The sequence below is a fragment of the Vigna umbellata genome, chromosome 5, assembly GCF_029865625.1.
Source record: "Vigna umbellata cultivar VRB3 chromosome 5, Vumbellata_1.0, whole genome shotgun sequence".
NCBI classification, from domain to species: domain Eukaryota; kingdom Viridiplantae; phylum Streptophyta; class Magnoliopsida; order Fabales; family Fabaceae; genus Vigna; species Vigna umbellata.
In genome coordinates, this window is record NC_142169.1 from 6,948,831 (window position 1) to 6,967,160 (window position 18,330).

General features: G+C 35.5%; 1 protein-coding gene across 4 annotated transcripts; it reads right to left on the reverse strand.

The window, feature by feature from the left end:
• Positions 1 to 319: 319 nt before the first annotated feature.
• Positions 320 to 16,414, reverse strand: LOC124823108 (phosphoglycolate phosphatase). 4 transcript variants are annotated; one of them, XR_015779785.1, is made up of 10 exons: positions 16,265 to 16,414; positions 15,632 to 15,805; positions 14,894 to 15,157; positions 14,556 to 14,766; positions 13,879 to 14,025; positions 12,793 to 12,917; positions 12,078 to 12,282; positions 5,825 to 6,078; positions 2,517 to 2,700; positions 558 to 695 (listed from the first exon to the last, which is right to left on the reverse strand). XR_015779785.1 is itself a non-coding variant. In XM_088091672.1 (9 exons), the coding sequence occupies exons 2-9, from the start codon at positions 15,739 to 15,741 to the stop codon at positions 527 to 529; spliced, it is 1,485 nt and encodes a 494-aa protein (XP_087947798.1). In that variant the 5' UTR covers positions 15,742 to 15,805; positions 16,265 to 16,414; the 3' UTR covers positions 320 to 526. The 4 variants fall into 4 exon arrangements, 3 of the variants coding, with proteins under 3 accessions (XP_087947798.1, XP_087947799.1, XP_047151201.1); XM_088091672.1 differs by lacking the exon at positions 2,517 to 2,700 and having other exon boundaries at positions 320 to 695; XM_088091673.1 differs by lacking the exons at positions 2,517 to 2,700; positions 16,265 to 16,414 and adding an exon at positions 16,100 to 16,243 and having other exon boundaries at positions 320 to 695.
• Between the last annotated feature and the right edge of the window lie 1,916 nt (positions 16,415 to 18,330).

Here is an 18,330-nt window from a genome sequence, read left to right on the forward strand (position 1 = left end):
GAACTAATGGAAATATAAATGTGTCTAAATTTTATTACGTAATTAATACAGCAATTAATATAATAGAAAACAGTTACCATATATATATATATATATATATATATATATATATATATATATATATATATATATATATATATATATATATATATATATATATATATATATATATATATATATATATATATAAACAGTTACAACAATACAAGTGAAATTGCAAGAAAAATGTTTACACTACAATAGTATCCTCTTTTATGTATTAGCATAGAACTATATATATTGATAAGAAAATCTATTTTTTTATTAAAAAAACTAAATAGGAAAATAAACTTTTTTGGCATTCTATTAAAAATGTAAAAGGGGAAATACATATAAACAGATAACGACTATACACAAGACGACAGAAAAGGAGATTAATGAAAATAATGAAATATTTTCCATTAGATTGTGTTCTAAATGGCACGATGAATGAAGCAAAACAATGATGAAAAATTGAACTGGCCTACACAAAACTGTACCAGTTACCTCACTTCCATTTGAGAGACTGCCTGATGCCTGTATAAATGAGTCCTAAAGACCTCCCAATCAAGCTAACTAAAAAGAATGAGATAGCATCACTCACTTTATCAATAACTGCTCTAATTATGGGCATGGTGATGTCAGACAACTCCAAGAAAAGGCTGAAGTAATATCGCCTGCAATACATAAATTAGAACCAATTGGACTTAATCAAAGTTCCTCAAAAATGAGTGTTTCTAAAGTGAGAAAGGGTGCGGGTTGTACCTTTACTTCATCTAAACTATTATGATCTTAACAGGCTCAAAACTTAAGTATTATACCCGAATTGCTCAAATTAGAGGAGCCTTGTTTCACTATTACAGGAATATAGGTATATAGGTTAGTCCGATCCATTTTGGTCTGCATTTAAATGAATTAGACTGGGCTAACCTGCTAAACAAATGGACCATTTTCTGAATGAATTTCATCCAACACACTTGAATCACAGGCTAATAGAATGGTCCACGGGCCGAAAACAACATAAATATTTCGAAAATTTGTGATATAAAAAAAAATAGTACCGGATGGTTAAAAAACCTGAATTTTTTTTAGAAAGTTATAAAAACTAAAAAATGTCTAAAATTTTCAAATAAAAATATATATTAAAATATCAATTAATGAAATAGTACAACAGAAAATAGTCAATGCACTCAGTAACGGTTTTAACAATGTTATACAATTTTTTATTATAAGCTGTATTTAAGATAATCCAAACACTGTTAGCTCATCTTAGATTCTACCTACCTTCATCTTAGTTCCAACTCTTAGATCTATTAGATGATTTAGATATTTTGTCTTAATATTTTATCTTTATTTACTTTGGTAATATTATTTATTTGTATTTTGGGCTTAGTCCATGTTTTTTTATTATAAATATTTCTATGTGTATTTTTTTTTACACAAGGGTGATTAATTTCAAATCTATTTTTCATTATGTTTAACATGATATGTAGAGTCTAACTCTTTTTCGAAAAAATTTTGTTGTCTCTACCAACTGCAACCACCACCACTGTCAGTCATTTGCTATCAACATCGCTAGAGTTCTAATTCAAACCGACAATCACACGATTTTGATCATCTCGACCAGATGACCATCATGTTGTCAACGACGCCTTCATTGAAGCTCTCACGCGCCAAAGTCACGCACCTACACCGGTTTTCATCATGCAGCATGTCCCTGCTCCTCTCCTGTAGCGACCACAAGCGTTGAGATCGCATGTTTCTCTTCTTTTCGAATCTAGTCTTGTTGCCTTGATTGGAGAAACGTGGATTTTTACGGTTTCTCTCTTTTCATCTATGGCTTATTCCACGGCTGTCTCTTTTGATCTCTCTTCTGCCACCAATGTGTCTGACACATCCATATATACTAATTATGTTAATGTCCACTTGTCTATTAATAAGTTAAATGGTACTAATCATGCAACTTGGGTATCAAACATTAACCTTTGGTAACCTTTGGTAACCTTTGGCTTAAGAGTTAGGGATATGTTAATCATATTACTCAAAAAGTGACTTATATTTCTTTTGCTAAGGTTATCTGTTAGATGAAAATTAATGCTCAGTTATGCATCATTCTCAAGGGTAACCTTCACTCTTCTTTAAAACAAATTTTTCATTCCTATGACACATGTTCTGAAGTTTAGGAACAGGCCAAATTATTATATACCAATGATACTCAACGTTTTTATGGTGTTTGTCATCATCTTTTCAATGTTGTTGCTCCTCAGCATCAAGACTCTATGGCTGATTATATGGGTAAGATTCATCCTCTTTTTCATGAATTTAATGAGTTATTGCCACCTGCCCCTACTCTTTCTCAAAAAAGTCAAAGTTCTTTATGATATTAGCATTACACTGACAAATATCCCCATGTTTGTGATCAGCTTTTTGATTCACCTAATGTACCAACTTTGGTTTCTACTTGTTCCACTATTGCATGTACCTCATCAATGATATACCTGCTTCTGCTAATGATTCCTCTGCATTAGCATCTCAACGTGATTATTGCAATTCTCTAGCAAGTACCTCATCAATGATATACCTGCTTCTGCTAATGATTCCTCTGCATTAGCATCTCAACGTGATTATTGCAATTCTCTAGCAATCCTGGAAAAGGACGTCAAAAGTGTGACCTGTGGTAAGCTAGGCCACAAGATTGGAGTTAGCCAAAGGTAATAATAACCAATTCCCTTCCACTAATATTTCATTTTCTAATAATAGACTTTATTTTTGGAGACTAATTTATTTATTTTTATCTTGCATAGCTATACTCCTCTTTGGGAAATCATTGATCATAGATGAGACAACCAAATGCATAGGCCATTGTTGTTAAGAAAAGATCTTCTATAAGACCGGACCGTCTAACACCTTCATGTTTTGAAATTTGACAAACAACGATAAACAAAATGAGTATTTGACAAAGTATTATCCTTGTGAAAATAATATCATTGAATGAAAAGCATCTTACGAAACAAGCACTAAGGCATCTAACCGGAGTGCTTTTGAAAGGGTAAGAATTCCTATTTATGAAATTTATTTTATAATTATTTTTTAGAGGCTAGTATAAGGTGTTAATTAATTTTGTAATTATTTAGGTCCACACCAAGAAAAGAAATTGTCTACAACAAAAGACCATGAATGATGTGGTGTTTATAATGGCTAATTCAAGATTGACGAAGAAGAAGGATATTAGAAAGACAAAGGACTACAACATGGATGATCTTGCTTCTAACAATGAATGAACAGTGGAGGAAATTGAAGCAAGTTCAAGTTTAGATGCTTCATATGAAGACATCTTAGTTCAAGTTAGAGAGAATGAATATGCTAGTAGAGGTGGTGTTGTTGCACCTATGGATGATTTGGAGGTTCCTCTAATTGTTGATAATGATGAAGGTCCTAGAGGAGAGGATATTGATGAAAATGAAGATCATGTGGAGGACAAAGATGATTATCCTGCTTTCGATATGAAAGATTTTGATATCAAAGATTTCCTTGGATAGTTTTTTATTAAACATTGAACAATTTATTAGATGTTTTATGCTTCTCCAAACTTATGAACCTATTTTAATTGTTATAAACCCATTTTATTATGTATGAGCTGTTTATATCATTTATATTATTTTAAATGATGCACCTATTTATGAATATAATTTTTTACTAGTTTTCATTCCCTTTCCCATCCCCTTACGATCCAAGAGTTTGACAACATTCATCTCAATTTTAATCTTACAAATACGGGTTGCACTTCCAACCGTTGTTTCAAAACTGGACCAGCCAATTCGAATGATCTAACCCGGAGTTGATCTGGTCCCAGAAAAAAAAAACAAAAAACACTCTTCCCAAGACCAATGCAAATCACTTAAAACCAGTCCAAAACCAGTGCAGAAAACAAGATTGAACCAGCACTTAAAGCTCATAATTTAATTTTGTTAATTCAATGTAAAATAATTTTAACCTAAATAAAGCACATTTAAAAATTATGCATTTGTATAAATTACTTTACAAATTATTAATTTTTCATCCCACAAAACATAATTTAGATAGTTTTAGTAATTTAGATAATGTCTAGATTTCTTATAATTATATATTATTTTATTACTTAAAATATTATTTAAAATAAAAAATATTAATTTAACTACTACTAGTTCAACTACCTTGGAACAAATAAACCATCAACCAATACTTGTGTTCCAGCAGACAGAAGCTAAAATATGTCATTTGCTAAGAATTTAGAAGTCTAATTTGGACCCAACAGTAGCCAGTAGGGACCTTATTCGCCATGTTAAACCCAACGTAATATATTTAGCAAAGCATGTGCCAAACAATCTAATTTAAATAACAGTTGGCAATAAGGACTACATTGTGAACAAAAAGAAAAAATGTGGAACTCAATTGAGAAAATTGGACAAGCAGGTCTGATAGATCTAAAGATATGATTTGATGTCTCATTTGGAGATGAAGACTTGATGGAGTTTGCTTAAACCTTGATGAAGATTTGATGATTTTATTGTTTGAATCTTGTTGAGTTGTAATTCTTAGGTTTAGGGTTTGTTTGAGGGACGGTGTGATATATTGATATTTTATGAGCTAAAATTGTTTTGAAGAATTGTTTTCCATGATTTCAGTTGGTTTAAATGAAAGTCAAGAAACTGTAATTGATTAAAATTTGTTTTAACAAGTTGAAATGTACATAGCTTTGTTAGAAAAAACTAGCTTAAAAATTTCAATGTATTAAAACAAGTTTTAAATTGGTTAAAATTTTAAAACTTCTGTTAAAAACCAAGGTCCCACGTTTCAACCAATTAAAATATGAATCAATCAATTAAAATCACAAAAGAAGTCAATTCAAGTAATTTCAATCAATCAAAACTCGGTTTAACTGATTAAAAATTCTTTTTTAAAACTTTATTCGCATTGTTTCAATAAATTTTTTCAACTAGTTGAAAATATCAGTTGGCCAAATTGATTTCTATCTTTTTTCTTCAAATAGAAAACTCCAAATAGTTTTTAAAATAATGTTTTTACAGACTGAATTGAAGACTTTAATACTGAAGAACTTTCTTGAAGTTCTCATTTTGAAAAATCTTTCTAAGGATATAGTTTCAAGTGCCGCATTTCATTCTTGTTGTGAATCATCTAGGATTGCTTTAAGAGGGAGTTTTTCTTGAACTTCATTGTCAAGGTGACTTTGTTTCAAAAAAAAATTCTTTGACTGTAGGCTATTCTCTTGATTAGGGTTATCAAGATTTGCTGGTGGAAGGGTTTCACAAATGTGGTAGGATCTTGTAAGGTTCAAGATCAAGTGTAAAGTGTTGTTCTTGTTTTTTCGAGTAAAGTGTTCTTGTTTTTTCATGTAAAGTGTCTATAGAAACTTGAAGTTGGTGGATTGACTCAATTAGATTGATTATACAACTGGATGTAGTCTTCTTTGGGGAGGTGAACCAGTACAAATTTCTGCGTTTTTCTTCTTGATCTCCAACTCTTTCATATTTGAATATTTGAATTTTATTGTTTGTAGATCTTATAGATATAAAGAAATTGATAATTCATCCCAAAGATACTCATTAAGACTTTCTTCTTGAGTTAATTGATTCAAAAAAAAAATCTGAATTTAGATTTGTTTTTGGAAGAGTTAAAGTTTTTAAAAGTTCAATTCACCTCTCTTGAACTCAACCTACTTTTCTATAAGTTTCTAAATAAACAGAACGAGAAATGCAGTAACAAGATTTAATTAAGCATGGATATAGCAGGTGAAGAGAAAACATACCATCCTGTTAGGCCTCTTAATTCCTTGGTCCGCTTTACAGGCATTGAGAAATGGCTAATCTCAATGCAATGTAATTCAGGAGACTTTGTTTTTGAATTTTGCTGGGTAAGCTTCTTCCACCAATTTTGCTCTTCGGTCTGAATACTGTCCGTTAGATCAATGGGTTTGCTCTCAAGAATACACAGGTCGAAACGATCCTCATACATTGACACTACTGTGTCCATGTTGTGGCACAACCACTGATTCAAAGCCACCTGATAACAAGAATATCACCGAAAGTCTTGGTGAAATTTCATACAAAATTTAAATAAATAATAAATGTATGCCAGAAATGGGTAAATCTCACAATACATTTGACTCTTCACTTTATTCGGGTGCCAAAAAATAGTTCGGTAATAAATGAAGCACCAAATGCCAGTTAACATCATTTGATCAGATATTAATTCTTAAAAGTAATGCAAAAAAATACATATTTTGTGCCTATAAGGAATTATTTGAATAAACCATCATCATCTACTTATCTAATCACACACACACGTATAGCATGTAATAAATTTCAGGCTACAAAATTCGTAATTTAAAGATGTACATTTTGGTTGGTAGGATAAGAATAAATTTATTTTTCGTGTGAAGTTGTTAGGTATTCAAGATGAAATCCCTAACGAGCTCTCTAACTCTCACTTACTTACACCAACACGGAGCAAAATAGAATGAGAAAGAATGGAATTGCATTCACACCAACAAATCAAGAATACAATGTTCACAGGAGCTTAACCTCCTTCACCTGGTCCTTAGACCGGTCAACTACAAACAAGTCACTAACTAACTTTCAGAAACAAATACAGGGTCCTTATATAGACCCTGTTCCCGCCCTCTTAACTGTTATTCTGTTAGATAACAGTTAGGTCTTATTCCTCACCCTTCTCCTCTCATAAACCCTCCAAGGCCTAACATTACTCCCCCCTTGAAAATCAACCTTGTCCCCAAGGTTGAATTCTGGGAACTGTTCTTGCATCATCACCCGATCTTCCCAAGTGGCGCTTTCCTCCCCACTGTTTTGCCATTCAATGAGTAATTGCTCTCTTTGGTCCCCTCCTTGCTGCTGGACCCTTCTATCTAACACTCTGCTAGGCAAACAGGTTGGGCCACTTTCCTGCAGATCTTTTGGCAGCTCCTTCTCTACCTGCTTCGTTCCAATAGCTAACTTCAACTGGGACGCATGGAAAACTGGATGAATCCTTGCGTTCTCAGGTAACTGCAACTTGAATGCTACTTCCCCTATCTGCTGAATCACCTTAAACGGTCCATAATACCTAGCTGCTAATTTCGGGTGCAACCTCACAGGCATCGTAACTTGTCGGTGCGGTCTGATTTTGAGAAATACCCAGTCATCCACCTTAATCGTAACTGGCTTCCTCCCTCGGTTAGCTTGTTTGACCATCGCATCCTGAGCCCTTGCCAAATGGAAACGAAGTTGCTGCAGTGCCTCATCACGCGTCTGCAATTCCTGGGCTACAGCTTCTACCATCGTTTCTCCCGGTACAAACCTGGTCAAAGTAGGGGGTGATCTTCCATAGACAACTTCAAAAGGGGTACTCTTCGCTGCTCCCTGATAGCTGGTATTATACCAGTATTCGGCCCAAGGGAGAATCATGTTCCAGCTTTTAGGCTGTTCAGAGCAAAAACATCTGAGATACCCTTCTAAAATTCTGTTGAGCACTTCCGTTTGTCCATCAGTCTCTGGATGGTAGGAGGTGCTCATCTGAAGCTGAGTACCCTGTAACTTGAATAATTCCCTCCAAAACAAACTGAGAAAGAGTGGGTCTCGGTCACTGACTATAGTTTTGGGTATCCCGTGCAACTTCACAATCTCCTTTACAAACGCTTCAGCCACTGTCTTTGCGGTATAAGGATGTTTGAGAGGAATGAAATGTGCGTACTTGCTCAGACGATCCACAACTACAAGTATCGCGTCGTACCCCTTGGATTTCGGCAACCTTACTATGAAATCCATGCTGATATCTTCCCACACAGCCTGGGGTATTGGTAGGGGTTGCAACAATCCTTGGGGAGAGGCTGCTAAATATTTGTGTTGCTGACATACCAGGCACTGAGTTACAAATTCTGTTACAGCCTTCTTCATTCCGATCCAGTACAAGGACTGTGCGATCCGGCGGTAGGTGCGGTATACTCCCGAATGACCTCCCGTCGGTGTAGTATGATGCTCAACCAGCAGCTTCGGAATCCAACTTGACTTGGCTGAGAGAACCAGTCTCCCCTTGTAATGCAACCTCCCATTCTCCATCGTGAATGCTGGATGTTTGTCAGGATCTTGGTTTAGGGCGGTTATAATTTTTCTAAGCTCTTCGTCCTCATCAACTTCCTTTACCACTTCCTGGAAGTCTTTCCAGTATGGTCTTACTACCATATTCAGCTCCTTCTCCCTTCCTGGAATACCCTCCTCGGTTTCCTCCTCCGATTCATCTCTTTCCTTTCTCGATAAAGCGTCAGCCACCTTATTAGTTTGCCCCGTCTTGTAAACGATTTCGAAATCGTAGCCCAGTAGCTTGGCTATCCAGTGTTGTTGAGCTGGGGTGGTTATTCTCTGTTCCAGCAAAAACCGCAAGCTTTTCTGATCAGTGTGCACTACGAATTTCTGACCCATCAGATAGGGCCGCCAGTGCTGAACCGCCAACGCCACCGCCATGAGCTCCTTCTCGTAGATCGACTTCCCCAACGTCCCCTCCGACAACGCCTTACTAAAGTAAGCTATGGGTCTTTTTCTCTGTGTCAATACAGCCCCGATACCCACCCCCGAGGCGTCACACTCCACTTGAAACTGTCGTGTGAAATCTGGTAGCGCAAGCACTGGGGCCGTCGTCACCGCCTCCTTTAATCGACCCATTGCTCCTCTAGCAGCTTCAGTCCAGACAAAGCTCCCCCTTTTTAGCATCTCCGTTAATGGTCGCGCTATCTTGCCGTAATCTCGGACGAATCTCCGGTAATACCCGGTGAGTCCCAAAAATCCCCTCAGCGCTTTTATCGTTCTCGGTTCTTCCCAGGCTAGAACCGCCTCCACTTTCTCCTTGTCCATTTCGACACCTCCCCCTGTTATTACATGGCCCAAATATCTTATCGATGTTCTTCCAAACTCACTCTTCTTTCGGTTGACAACCCATTGCTGTTCCTGTAGTCGCCCCATCACGAGATTCACCTGCTGCATATGCTCAGTCCAAGTCGGACTGTACACGAGTATATCGTCAAAAAAGACGAGAACGAACTTCCGCAGGTAGGGTCGGAACAGCTCGTTCATGGCACTTTGGAAGGTGGCCGGAGCATTTGTGAGGCCGAAGGGCATCACCAGGAATTCGTAGTGGCCCAAGTGCGTTCTGAACGCTGTTTTCGGAACATCCTCTTCTTCCATCCTTATTTGATGGTACCCGGATTTGAGGTCCATTTTCGAAAAATACGTCGCTCCCCCTAGTTCATCCAGAAGCTCTTCAATCACCGGGATGGGAAACTTGTTTGGAACAGTCACCCTGTTGAGAGCCCGGTAGTCGATGCAAAATCTCCAACTTCCGTCCTTCTTCTTAACGAGGATCACCGGACTGGAGAATGGACTTATACTGGGTTGGATAACCCCTGCATGTAACATCTCCGCCACCTGTCGCTCGATCTCCGATTTCATGACATGTGGGTAACGATAAGGGTGCACATTTACAGGATCGGCCCCTTCTTTTAAAACAATCTGATGTTTCGCCATTTTATTAGGTGGCAGTCCTGGAAATTCCTGGAATACCCCCGCATACTGTTCCAAAAGTTTCTTCATATCCTCCTTTTGTTCTCTCGTCAACTCACTTTCTTCCTCAGTCTCCCAACTTGCCTCTTTGCCCTCCAGACTCCAAACCAACGCACACGACTCTACCTCGCTAAGTTTCAGCAGTTGTTCGGGTTCTATCACCCTCCTCTCCAACCTCGGGTCTCCGGTTATGGTGCGTTTCTGCTCCCCTTGCCAGAACGACATGGTGGATTTTCCCCAGTCTACCGTGATCTCACCCAACTTAGCCAACCACTCCACTCCGAGAATCATGTCTACGCCCCCCAGTTCGAACAAATAAAATCTCTCCATGATCTCGACGTCCCCCATGCAAACCACCACTCTCGGACAACACCCCCGCGTCTTCTTTCGTTGACCATCCCCCAAACTGACGTGATATGGGGATGTGTCTTCCTGCTCGAGTTTCAGCTCCCTTACCAATTCTTGACTAACGAAGTTGTGGCTCGCGCCACTGTCCACTAGTATCAGCACCTTTCTCTCTCCCACTCTCCCCTGCAGCTTCAAGGTTTTTGGTTGAGTCAGCCCTCCGGCTGAGAAAGCCGACAACTCCATGCATGGCGGTTCTGTCTCCGCCCCTGTCTCTCCTTCATCTCCTTCTTCGTCCTCGGCCAACAGCACCACCCTCAAGTTCTTCTCAGGACATTGGTGCCCGGGACTAAAGGGCCCCCCACAGCGAAAACATCTACCCTCCTCCCGGCGCTTCAAGTACTCAGGATACGGCAAATTTCTTGAGCTCCGATTCCGACTGTCCCCGCCGCCGTAACCTCCGCTCCTCACGGGTTCACTCCCTGGCGCCGTGTCGCGCTTCACCGATCCCACACTCTCTATCGGTGTCGCTCGAACCATGCTACCCCTTGGTTGCTCCGTCCTCGTCACCACCGCTCCTCCTCCTGACGATCGTCCCCACGCGGGGGTAGTCTTCGCTGCCGTCCATCCCATCAACCCTAGGCCGCGAAGAGCTTCCTCTACGTCCCGCGCAATCTTCATCGCCGTCATCAAATCGCGGGGATCATGTGGTCTCATCTGACACCGCAGCTCCTCACGTAACCCCGCAATGAAATAACCTAACAATTGGTTATCGGAAAATTCCTTTGTCTGCCCCGCCAATGCTTCGAATTCTTTCACGTACTCCTCCACGGTAGTGGTCTGCCTAATCGCCGCTATTCTTTCGTAAATTCCCCCACGGTGGCGACTCTCGAATCGGATCAGCAATGCTTCCTTCAACCCCTCCCAGGTTCGATCCGTTGCCTTGTCTTTCCAGAACTTGAACCAGTAAGCCGCGCTTCCCTCCATGCTGATATGAGCCAATTCGACTTTCTCCGCTTCCGCTACCTTCTGAATCTCAAAGAACTTCTCCGCTCTGTTAATCCAATACAGAGGATCAGGTCCTTCGAATATGGGTAACTCCACCCGTCGTCTCCAATTAAAGCCGTTGTCTGATCGCTCTCCCTCTCTTCCCCCTCCTTCGTTCTCGCGCCGGTTCCCTCCATTATGGTTCACTGAATCCTGACTTTCATCCGAGCCTGATTCCCCTTGGCTGTTACGTTTCCCCATCAACCGTAACAATTCTTGAATGTCTTTGCGCATCGCGATCGATTCTTGGCGATTCGCTGCCGTCTCTGCCTTCAAACCGTCGACCGCCAACTCCAGGTGCTCCATCTTCCCCTCAACCTTGACCATTCTTCCCTCCATCACTCGCGCTTTCCTCCGATCTGATCCGGCAGGTCGGACCACTTTGTTAGGTATTCAAGATGAAATCCCTAACGAGCTCTCTAACTCTCACTTACTTACACCAACACGGAGCAAAATAGAATGAGAAAGAATGGAATTGCATTCACACCAACAAATCAAGAATACAATGTTCACAGGAGCTTAACCTCCTTCACCTGGTCCTTAGACCGGTCAACTACAAACAAGTCACTAACTAACTTTCAGAAACAAATACAGGGTCCTTATATAGACCCTGTTCCCGCCCTCTTAACTGTTATTCTGTTAGATAACAGTTAGGTCTTATTCCTCACCCTTCTCCTCTCATAAACCCTCCAAGGCCTAACAGAAGTTAACCATGACTAGCAAATATAAACTGTCCATATTACCTGTTCTCTCCCCATAGTACTCAATATCAGGGAAACATAAGTTATGGGAATATAAAAATAGAACAGGAACAATTCCAGTTTAGTTGATTTCATGAAAAGAATTTGGCCACAGCTTCAAAAACGGATCAACAAAAATGGAGAACTTTATTTCAAGTGAATAATTGCTTTTGACATAGAAGCTGAGGAACCATAGAAACTTCTCATAGAAAAGTATACACATTCAGTTGCTACAACTCCCTACGGGCAGCCAATGACCAACATGGGCAAAAAACAAAAACAAAAATCTACAGGCTTCAAATTTGAAAGCAACATTAAGTACCTCGTTACGTAGCTTTTGGAGTTCTCTGGTGGATAAAGCACATAATGACATATCCAAGCTATTGGTTTTACTTGACACATCACTATCAACTGAATTGAACTCCAGATATATGCTTGCAACCCCATCTGCTAGAGCTACAATTAAATCTTCTAAAATAGAAATCCCATGCACAGCAAATATACACGAATCATAATAGCAGTCCTCCCTGATAATAGATGGATGACCAGTGAGTCGCTCAAATCAGGAGATTACGTTTAAGAAAGGGAATAAACATTCAAATTCATCCTCCAAAGTTACACACCAGCAGAGTAGTCCGCCAAAGATTCTTATTCTAACTATTCGTTCCTCAAAGTTACAAAATAGTCATCATAAGTGTCCTTTAGTGTCACCATTTTAGTTCACTTAAAGACAAATATGGTTGTTTTAAATTTGAGGGACTAGCTTGGATTATAAATCTTTGAAAGACTTATGAGCTGACGCAAACATAACTTAGAAGGACCAACTTGAAGGTTTGCTCTATAACAATATAATTTTAAAGTTACAGTGCATTAATAGAAAAAACTGCATAGCCATGGACACAAAAATATGCCAGTGTGGACACTGATAGTTGATCTAAAACAGATTTCCTGATTTGTAGATCCTGGACTTGGAAATCAGAATGCAAACCAAATAGATCAAAAATGAACAAAAAAATAGATAATAAGGTTGATTTTACCTGAGAGAACCAAAAGTAAGATACCAAAGTAATTCCGAATACAGATCTTTCTTGCCAGACCTTGCAATGCTCTCAACAACAGTGCTATCCCCTTTCACCTTTTCAAGTATCATTGACGCAAGTTCCTAACAATAATGTCAAACTAGAGTTTCATTATCTTTTTGAAAGAAGAAATTATGGAGGAGAGAGGCTTTTGTCTGAGAATCCTCCCCAACTTGGAGAGAAAATGAGGAGAAGAGCCCCTAGTTTTCACTGTTTTCTGTTTTATTATTTAAAAACTTAATAAATTATATTGGATAAAAAAATTTAATAATAAATAATGTGTTAGGGAAAAAATAATAAACTTAAAGTTTGACGTTTTTTGGTTAAATTTATTTTTTTAATTAGTATAAAATATCATATAATTTATTTATTTGTTTGCACTCTCTTCCACTCATCCAAACAAGAGAAATTTCTCCACTTCTTTCTTTTGTATTTATGTCCATTGAAACCCAATGTTTTCTGTAATTGACCTACCTTCTCCTTTCAAAGAAAATAAAAGCCTGAAAAAGGTTGGGTTAAACACTCCCTAAATGAAACAAATTGTTCCATCATCCCTTCAAATCTTGTGCCCCTTCAGATATCCTTTATAACATTGAATTCAGCTCTTCTAAGCATCCTTTAGAGGGAATTGCAAAATCAACGCAATATTTTATATTGAGAATTGCTATATACATGCGCATACATAATACCACAATCTCAATTGATAATTTTCTAATCAATGATTATAATTACACACTTTTCTCCGTCTAAAGTAAACTCATGACTCTGAAAGAGCCTAATTGGCTATGTGATATATTTTATGGACTTATTCAAAACCTGAAATTAGAACATTGTTGAAATAGTGTTTATCTTACAATTTAATTACTTATCAGTTGTGGTTTATATTTCTATATTTCTTATAATATATCCTCCCATTCACACTCTTATTCTAGTTTGAGAGATTTAGTTGTACTCATATCCATGCAACCCAGACACTTCATTCAAATGCACTAGCAATAAGGACAAAAGTTGAGTATTGAGTGATATTATACTTTCAATAAATACCTTGTCAGCATTTCCCTTTAGAAGGAAAAATTCCTTTTCCAGCCACGCAGCACAGATAGGGTGACAGGATCTCTGAATTATTTCTGAAAACCTTCCAAACAGACCATCCATACCAACAGTTCTGGAAATGCTTAAGATATTGTTGACCTGGAAAACAATTTGAAACAATTGATAATAGCAATAATATAATAGAAAAAAATAGCATACACCTACTTAATCATTTAGGCATGCATTTTAATTTTGTTCAGTAAAATATTACAAGGGGAAAATCAGCAATATACTGTATAGAGAATCAAACTTTGGGAGTATTTTTTTTTTAATTTCGTGATAACATAATAGTTAAGTTTTGCAGGTAAGTTAAAAATTAAGAATTCATCTATCAATTAGAATGAAGCAAATGATGTACTAAAGGAGTTATTTGGATATTGGTAGTTGTATAACATTCAATAAGATTTCATTCAAATAAATACGTATAAAAGAAAGATATTTCCCAATATATTAATCTTATTCAGACTTTTGAACACTAGCTCAATAAAGGCAACCTAGCCAAGACATATTTAGAAAACGCATTTCAAACGTTTATTAGAACAGATCCAATTTTTCAAAATTCTATATTATACCAAAATAACATAATATATGCATATGACAATATTGAAGAAAATAAAGACAATTCCTGCCTCTTCTTCAACTAGCTGAAAAGCTGCCCAAAGCAACCTTAACTTTGGACCCCTGGCAACAGCACTTAAACTCAAGGGTTTCTTGGCCGATTGAAGGATGATGTCTCCAGAATAAGCCTTGTCCTCCAAGGCATTTAGAGAATTCAAAATTTTTTCTCTAACTACGTGTAATACATACTTTGACTCAAGTCCATAATTTTGCTTTGCTGAACTGCAAAAGACACCAAAGCTTACGTGTAATAAACTATAGTTATTTCTCAGCACACCAAACAAAATATTCATCAATTTAAACTGATAAAAACAATTCAACCTTGACGTCTTGGTGTGCTTACCCTTACCTACCAGAAATGTCTGAGCTTTGAGGAAAAACATTTTTATCAGAATTAGTCTTTTGATAACTAGCATGGGATTTCTCAACAGGAATTACTCCAGCCATGTAAGTAAGAAATATACTGCCCATCAAAAGCATCTGGTCAACAACTGGAACCAAATGAGAGGTTGTTGCACCACCAAAGTCAACCAAAGGCCCTAAACCAATGCATTTTATTGGAAGTTCCTGAGTACGAGTAGTGAATTTCAAATCTCTGGCCCCAAATACACTTCTGGAACACGAGAAATATTAAAAGATGAGACTGCCAAATTCATAATAGCTGGCATTAAAAGCATCAAGGATCACTGTTTATCGCATAAATGGGAAACTGATACGCATACTTCTAACCAATCAACATTACATATAACTAAAAACAGGGTGAATTAGCAGACCCATCAATGTGGAATGTATTTAGAATCTACTTAAGGCAAAAAAAGCATGCAAAAAGATGAAATTCAGGTTTAAACGAAAGGCAGTATAATTTTCTATCCACACCATGAAGGCGAATTCGAACTTTAGGAGTTCACTGTTAAATATCAGAAAACAGTGCTAGACGAGAATTAGGACAAGCTCATTCTCACTAATGTGCCCCTTCAAGTGCTGGAGGGAGGAAATAGAAGATTCAAACCTAATCACACATGTAAAGAGAAAAAAAAAAGTAGGAAAACTCCAAAAAGAAAAAATATATGATTAAGAGGAATGAAACCTTTGAACAGTTTTGAGATTTGTAATCTGACCAGAGAAGCCTCTCCCAGTAACTAGCCTTCTCTGAGCATTCAGCTTAACACAGAATGCGGAAGCCACACATTCTGCCATTGATAGAAACGTTACTGCTGCACACTCAACACATTGCGCTGCCCTACATGCGTATTTTATCAACCTGAACCCCAAAGAAAACAGAAATAGCAAACATAAAAAATGTATTAAAACAAAAACAGCAAAAAGAAAAACCAAACAACCACAAACTCAAGAACAATTCAATATTCAAATAGTAAACTAGGACTAATTACCCCTGACAGGCACATTAGTGAATTTAACAGCAAGAAAGAAAAAAACAAGGAGACGTTCACATTCTTAATGTGAAACAATTAACAACTTCGCAAAGCTCAATAATCTTAGTAAATAACGCGTAATCAACTAATCGTAACTAAAATGGACAAAATAAAATGCTCACTAGGAGAAACAGTGGCGGTGAAACAAAATTGAGATGCGTTGCAATCATAGTAGAAAAAGTGAAGGCAAAATTGAAAGGAGAATAATAGAATGGGAGTGGGAGAGCGAAGAGTGAAGAGAACGGAGGTTTGGGAATTGATGAGATGAGGATTGGATTTGTGCGTACCTGATTCGTTTCTTCTTGGAGACTGTTTTCAGAGTACAGTGAAATGGTTGGTAACTAACGGCCAGATTAGGGCTTTAAACCTTCCCAAACGTGGAATACTGATTCGTTTTCGGAGTTGTAAGAACCGCACCATTACAATTGGAATTCACACGCTCGATGTCAGAAAACATATTTTAAATAAAGTCACAGTACTCCAACAAATCTATTATAATATTACTAATTTCTTTGTTAGATAAATTTACAAATATATTTTAAATGTATATGGATTAGAAAGTCCTGTAACAAATATTAAATAAATATAAAAAAATAGATAAGTTTAGTAATATATATATTAGACCAATTTTAGTAATATATATTATACGATTATTTCTATACGTTTATTAAATGAATATAATTATCATTAAATAATCTAACAATACATAATAAATAAGTTTGTTTCTACATTAATTACATGAATATAACAAAATATATTAAACCAGTTTGTTAATACGATGATTAAACAAATTTAATAATACACATTACATAAAATTTTTCATGAAATCATTAAATAAATATAACAAAATCATATGAGACAAATTATTTTACATATTGATTAAATAAATCTAGGAATACTCCTCAGAAAAGTTTATCCATAAAACGAGTCTAAAAAAAATAGGACATTATACATGAAGTTTGCTCATACATAAAAAAATTTACTTTATTATCTATATTTATTTTATTGACAAATATCCAAAAAAAATTATAATACATATTAAACAAGTTTGTAATTAAACAATTATAATAAAAAATCTTAAACAAATCTACTCCTTCTCACAAATTTATTCGTATATCAATTGAAAGATATAGCAAAAGACATTAAATATCATTTCATATATTATATTTCTGTTATAATAAATAAGAAAAGAGATGCTAAAAAATTTATTTTATTATTCAAATATATTTAATTTGTTGTCACATAGACATAAAAGTTATTTTAATTATTTTACTATTTTATGATCATTTAATAAATTATTAAATAATAATTTATCTTTAAAGTATTAATTTTGTTATATACTATTTTTTTATTTTTAATTTTATGCTTTCATATTTTTAGTTATTTGTTTGTTTAGTAAAATTAAATTTAGAAAAATATATTTTACTTTTATTTATTAAAATAATATTATTTAAAAAATAATATATATTTATTATAATACAAACTGTTTGCATTACCATATAAAAACTTATCTCTCCAATTATTTTACTATTTTATCAATTTTATTTGTTTTAAACTGATGTATCATAAAAAATATATATTTCAAACTATATCACTTAATTTATATCAAATTATTATCTTAATTCTTAAATTGCACTATTAGTTTCTTAAATTTAAAATCTTCATATCAATTTCAAATATAATATATATTTATTAATAATACAAACTCTTTACACTGTTATGTAAAAAAATTATCATGTATAAGAATTTTATCTCACAAACAATTGTGAATAAAAATGTTATATTTATTTATTTTTTATATTAAATTAGTACACATATATTTTTATTATTGAATATTCTTCATATTTTACATTATTATGTAAAAGTTAAACAAAAGATTACCATGAATTATATATATATATATATATATATATATATATATATATATATATATATAAAACTTCGTATAAGATTTTAAATAAACAAAATAAATTTAAAATATTTTACTTAATAGTTCATTTCAAAGGCTTAAAATATATATTTATAAAATAAATCACACTTGTTATTATAAATTTTGTTTTATAATTATTGAATTTTTATATTACTATTTCGGGTTTTTTTAAATTGTTAGAACATGTGACTTTAATAAGATCCAAACCATAAGTAAAAGCTAACAAAATAATTGTCATAAAATATATTACTAATGTGTTTATATTATCATGAGTATAGGAATATATATTATAAATATATTGATTAGACGAGTCTAAGCAAAAATATTAGACGAATATAACAAAAAATATTAGACAAAAATTGAAGTACACCAAAAAACACTAGGAAGGTGAAGAGTGTTTTTCAAATATTTTTCGCAATGCAG

Bases quoted from the DNA above. Each gene is read 5' to 3' on its own strand.
- LOC124823108 (XM_088091672.1), bottom strand. From the start codon at position 15,741: ATGGCAGAATGTGTGGCTTCCGCATTCTGTGTTAAGCTGAATGCTCAG. The intron at 14,026-14,555 runs GCAGGAATTGTC...ATTGTTTTCCAG, and splicing joins TTCAGCTAGTTGAAGAAGAG to GTCAACAATATCTTAAGCAT. The intron at 12,283-12,792 runs GTAAAATCAACC...ATCTATTATCAG, and splicing joins CTTACTTTTGGTTCTCTCAG to GGAGGACTGCTATTATGATT.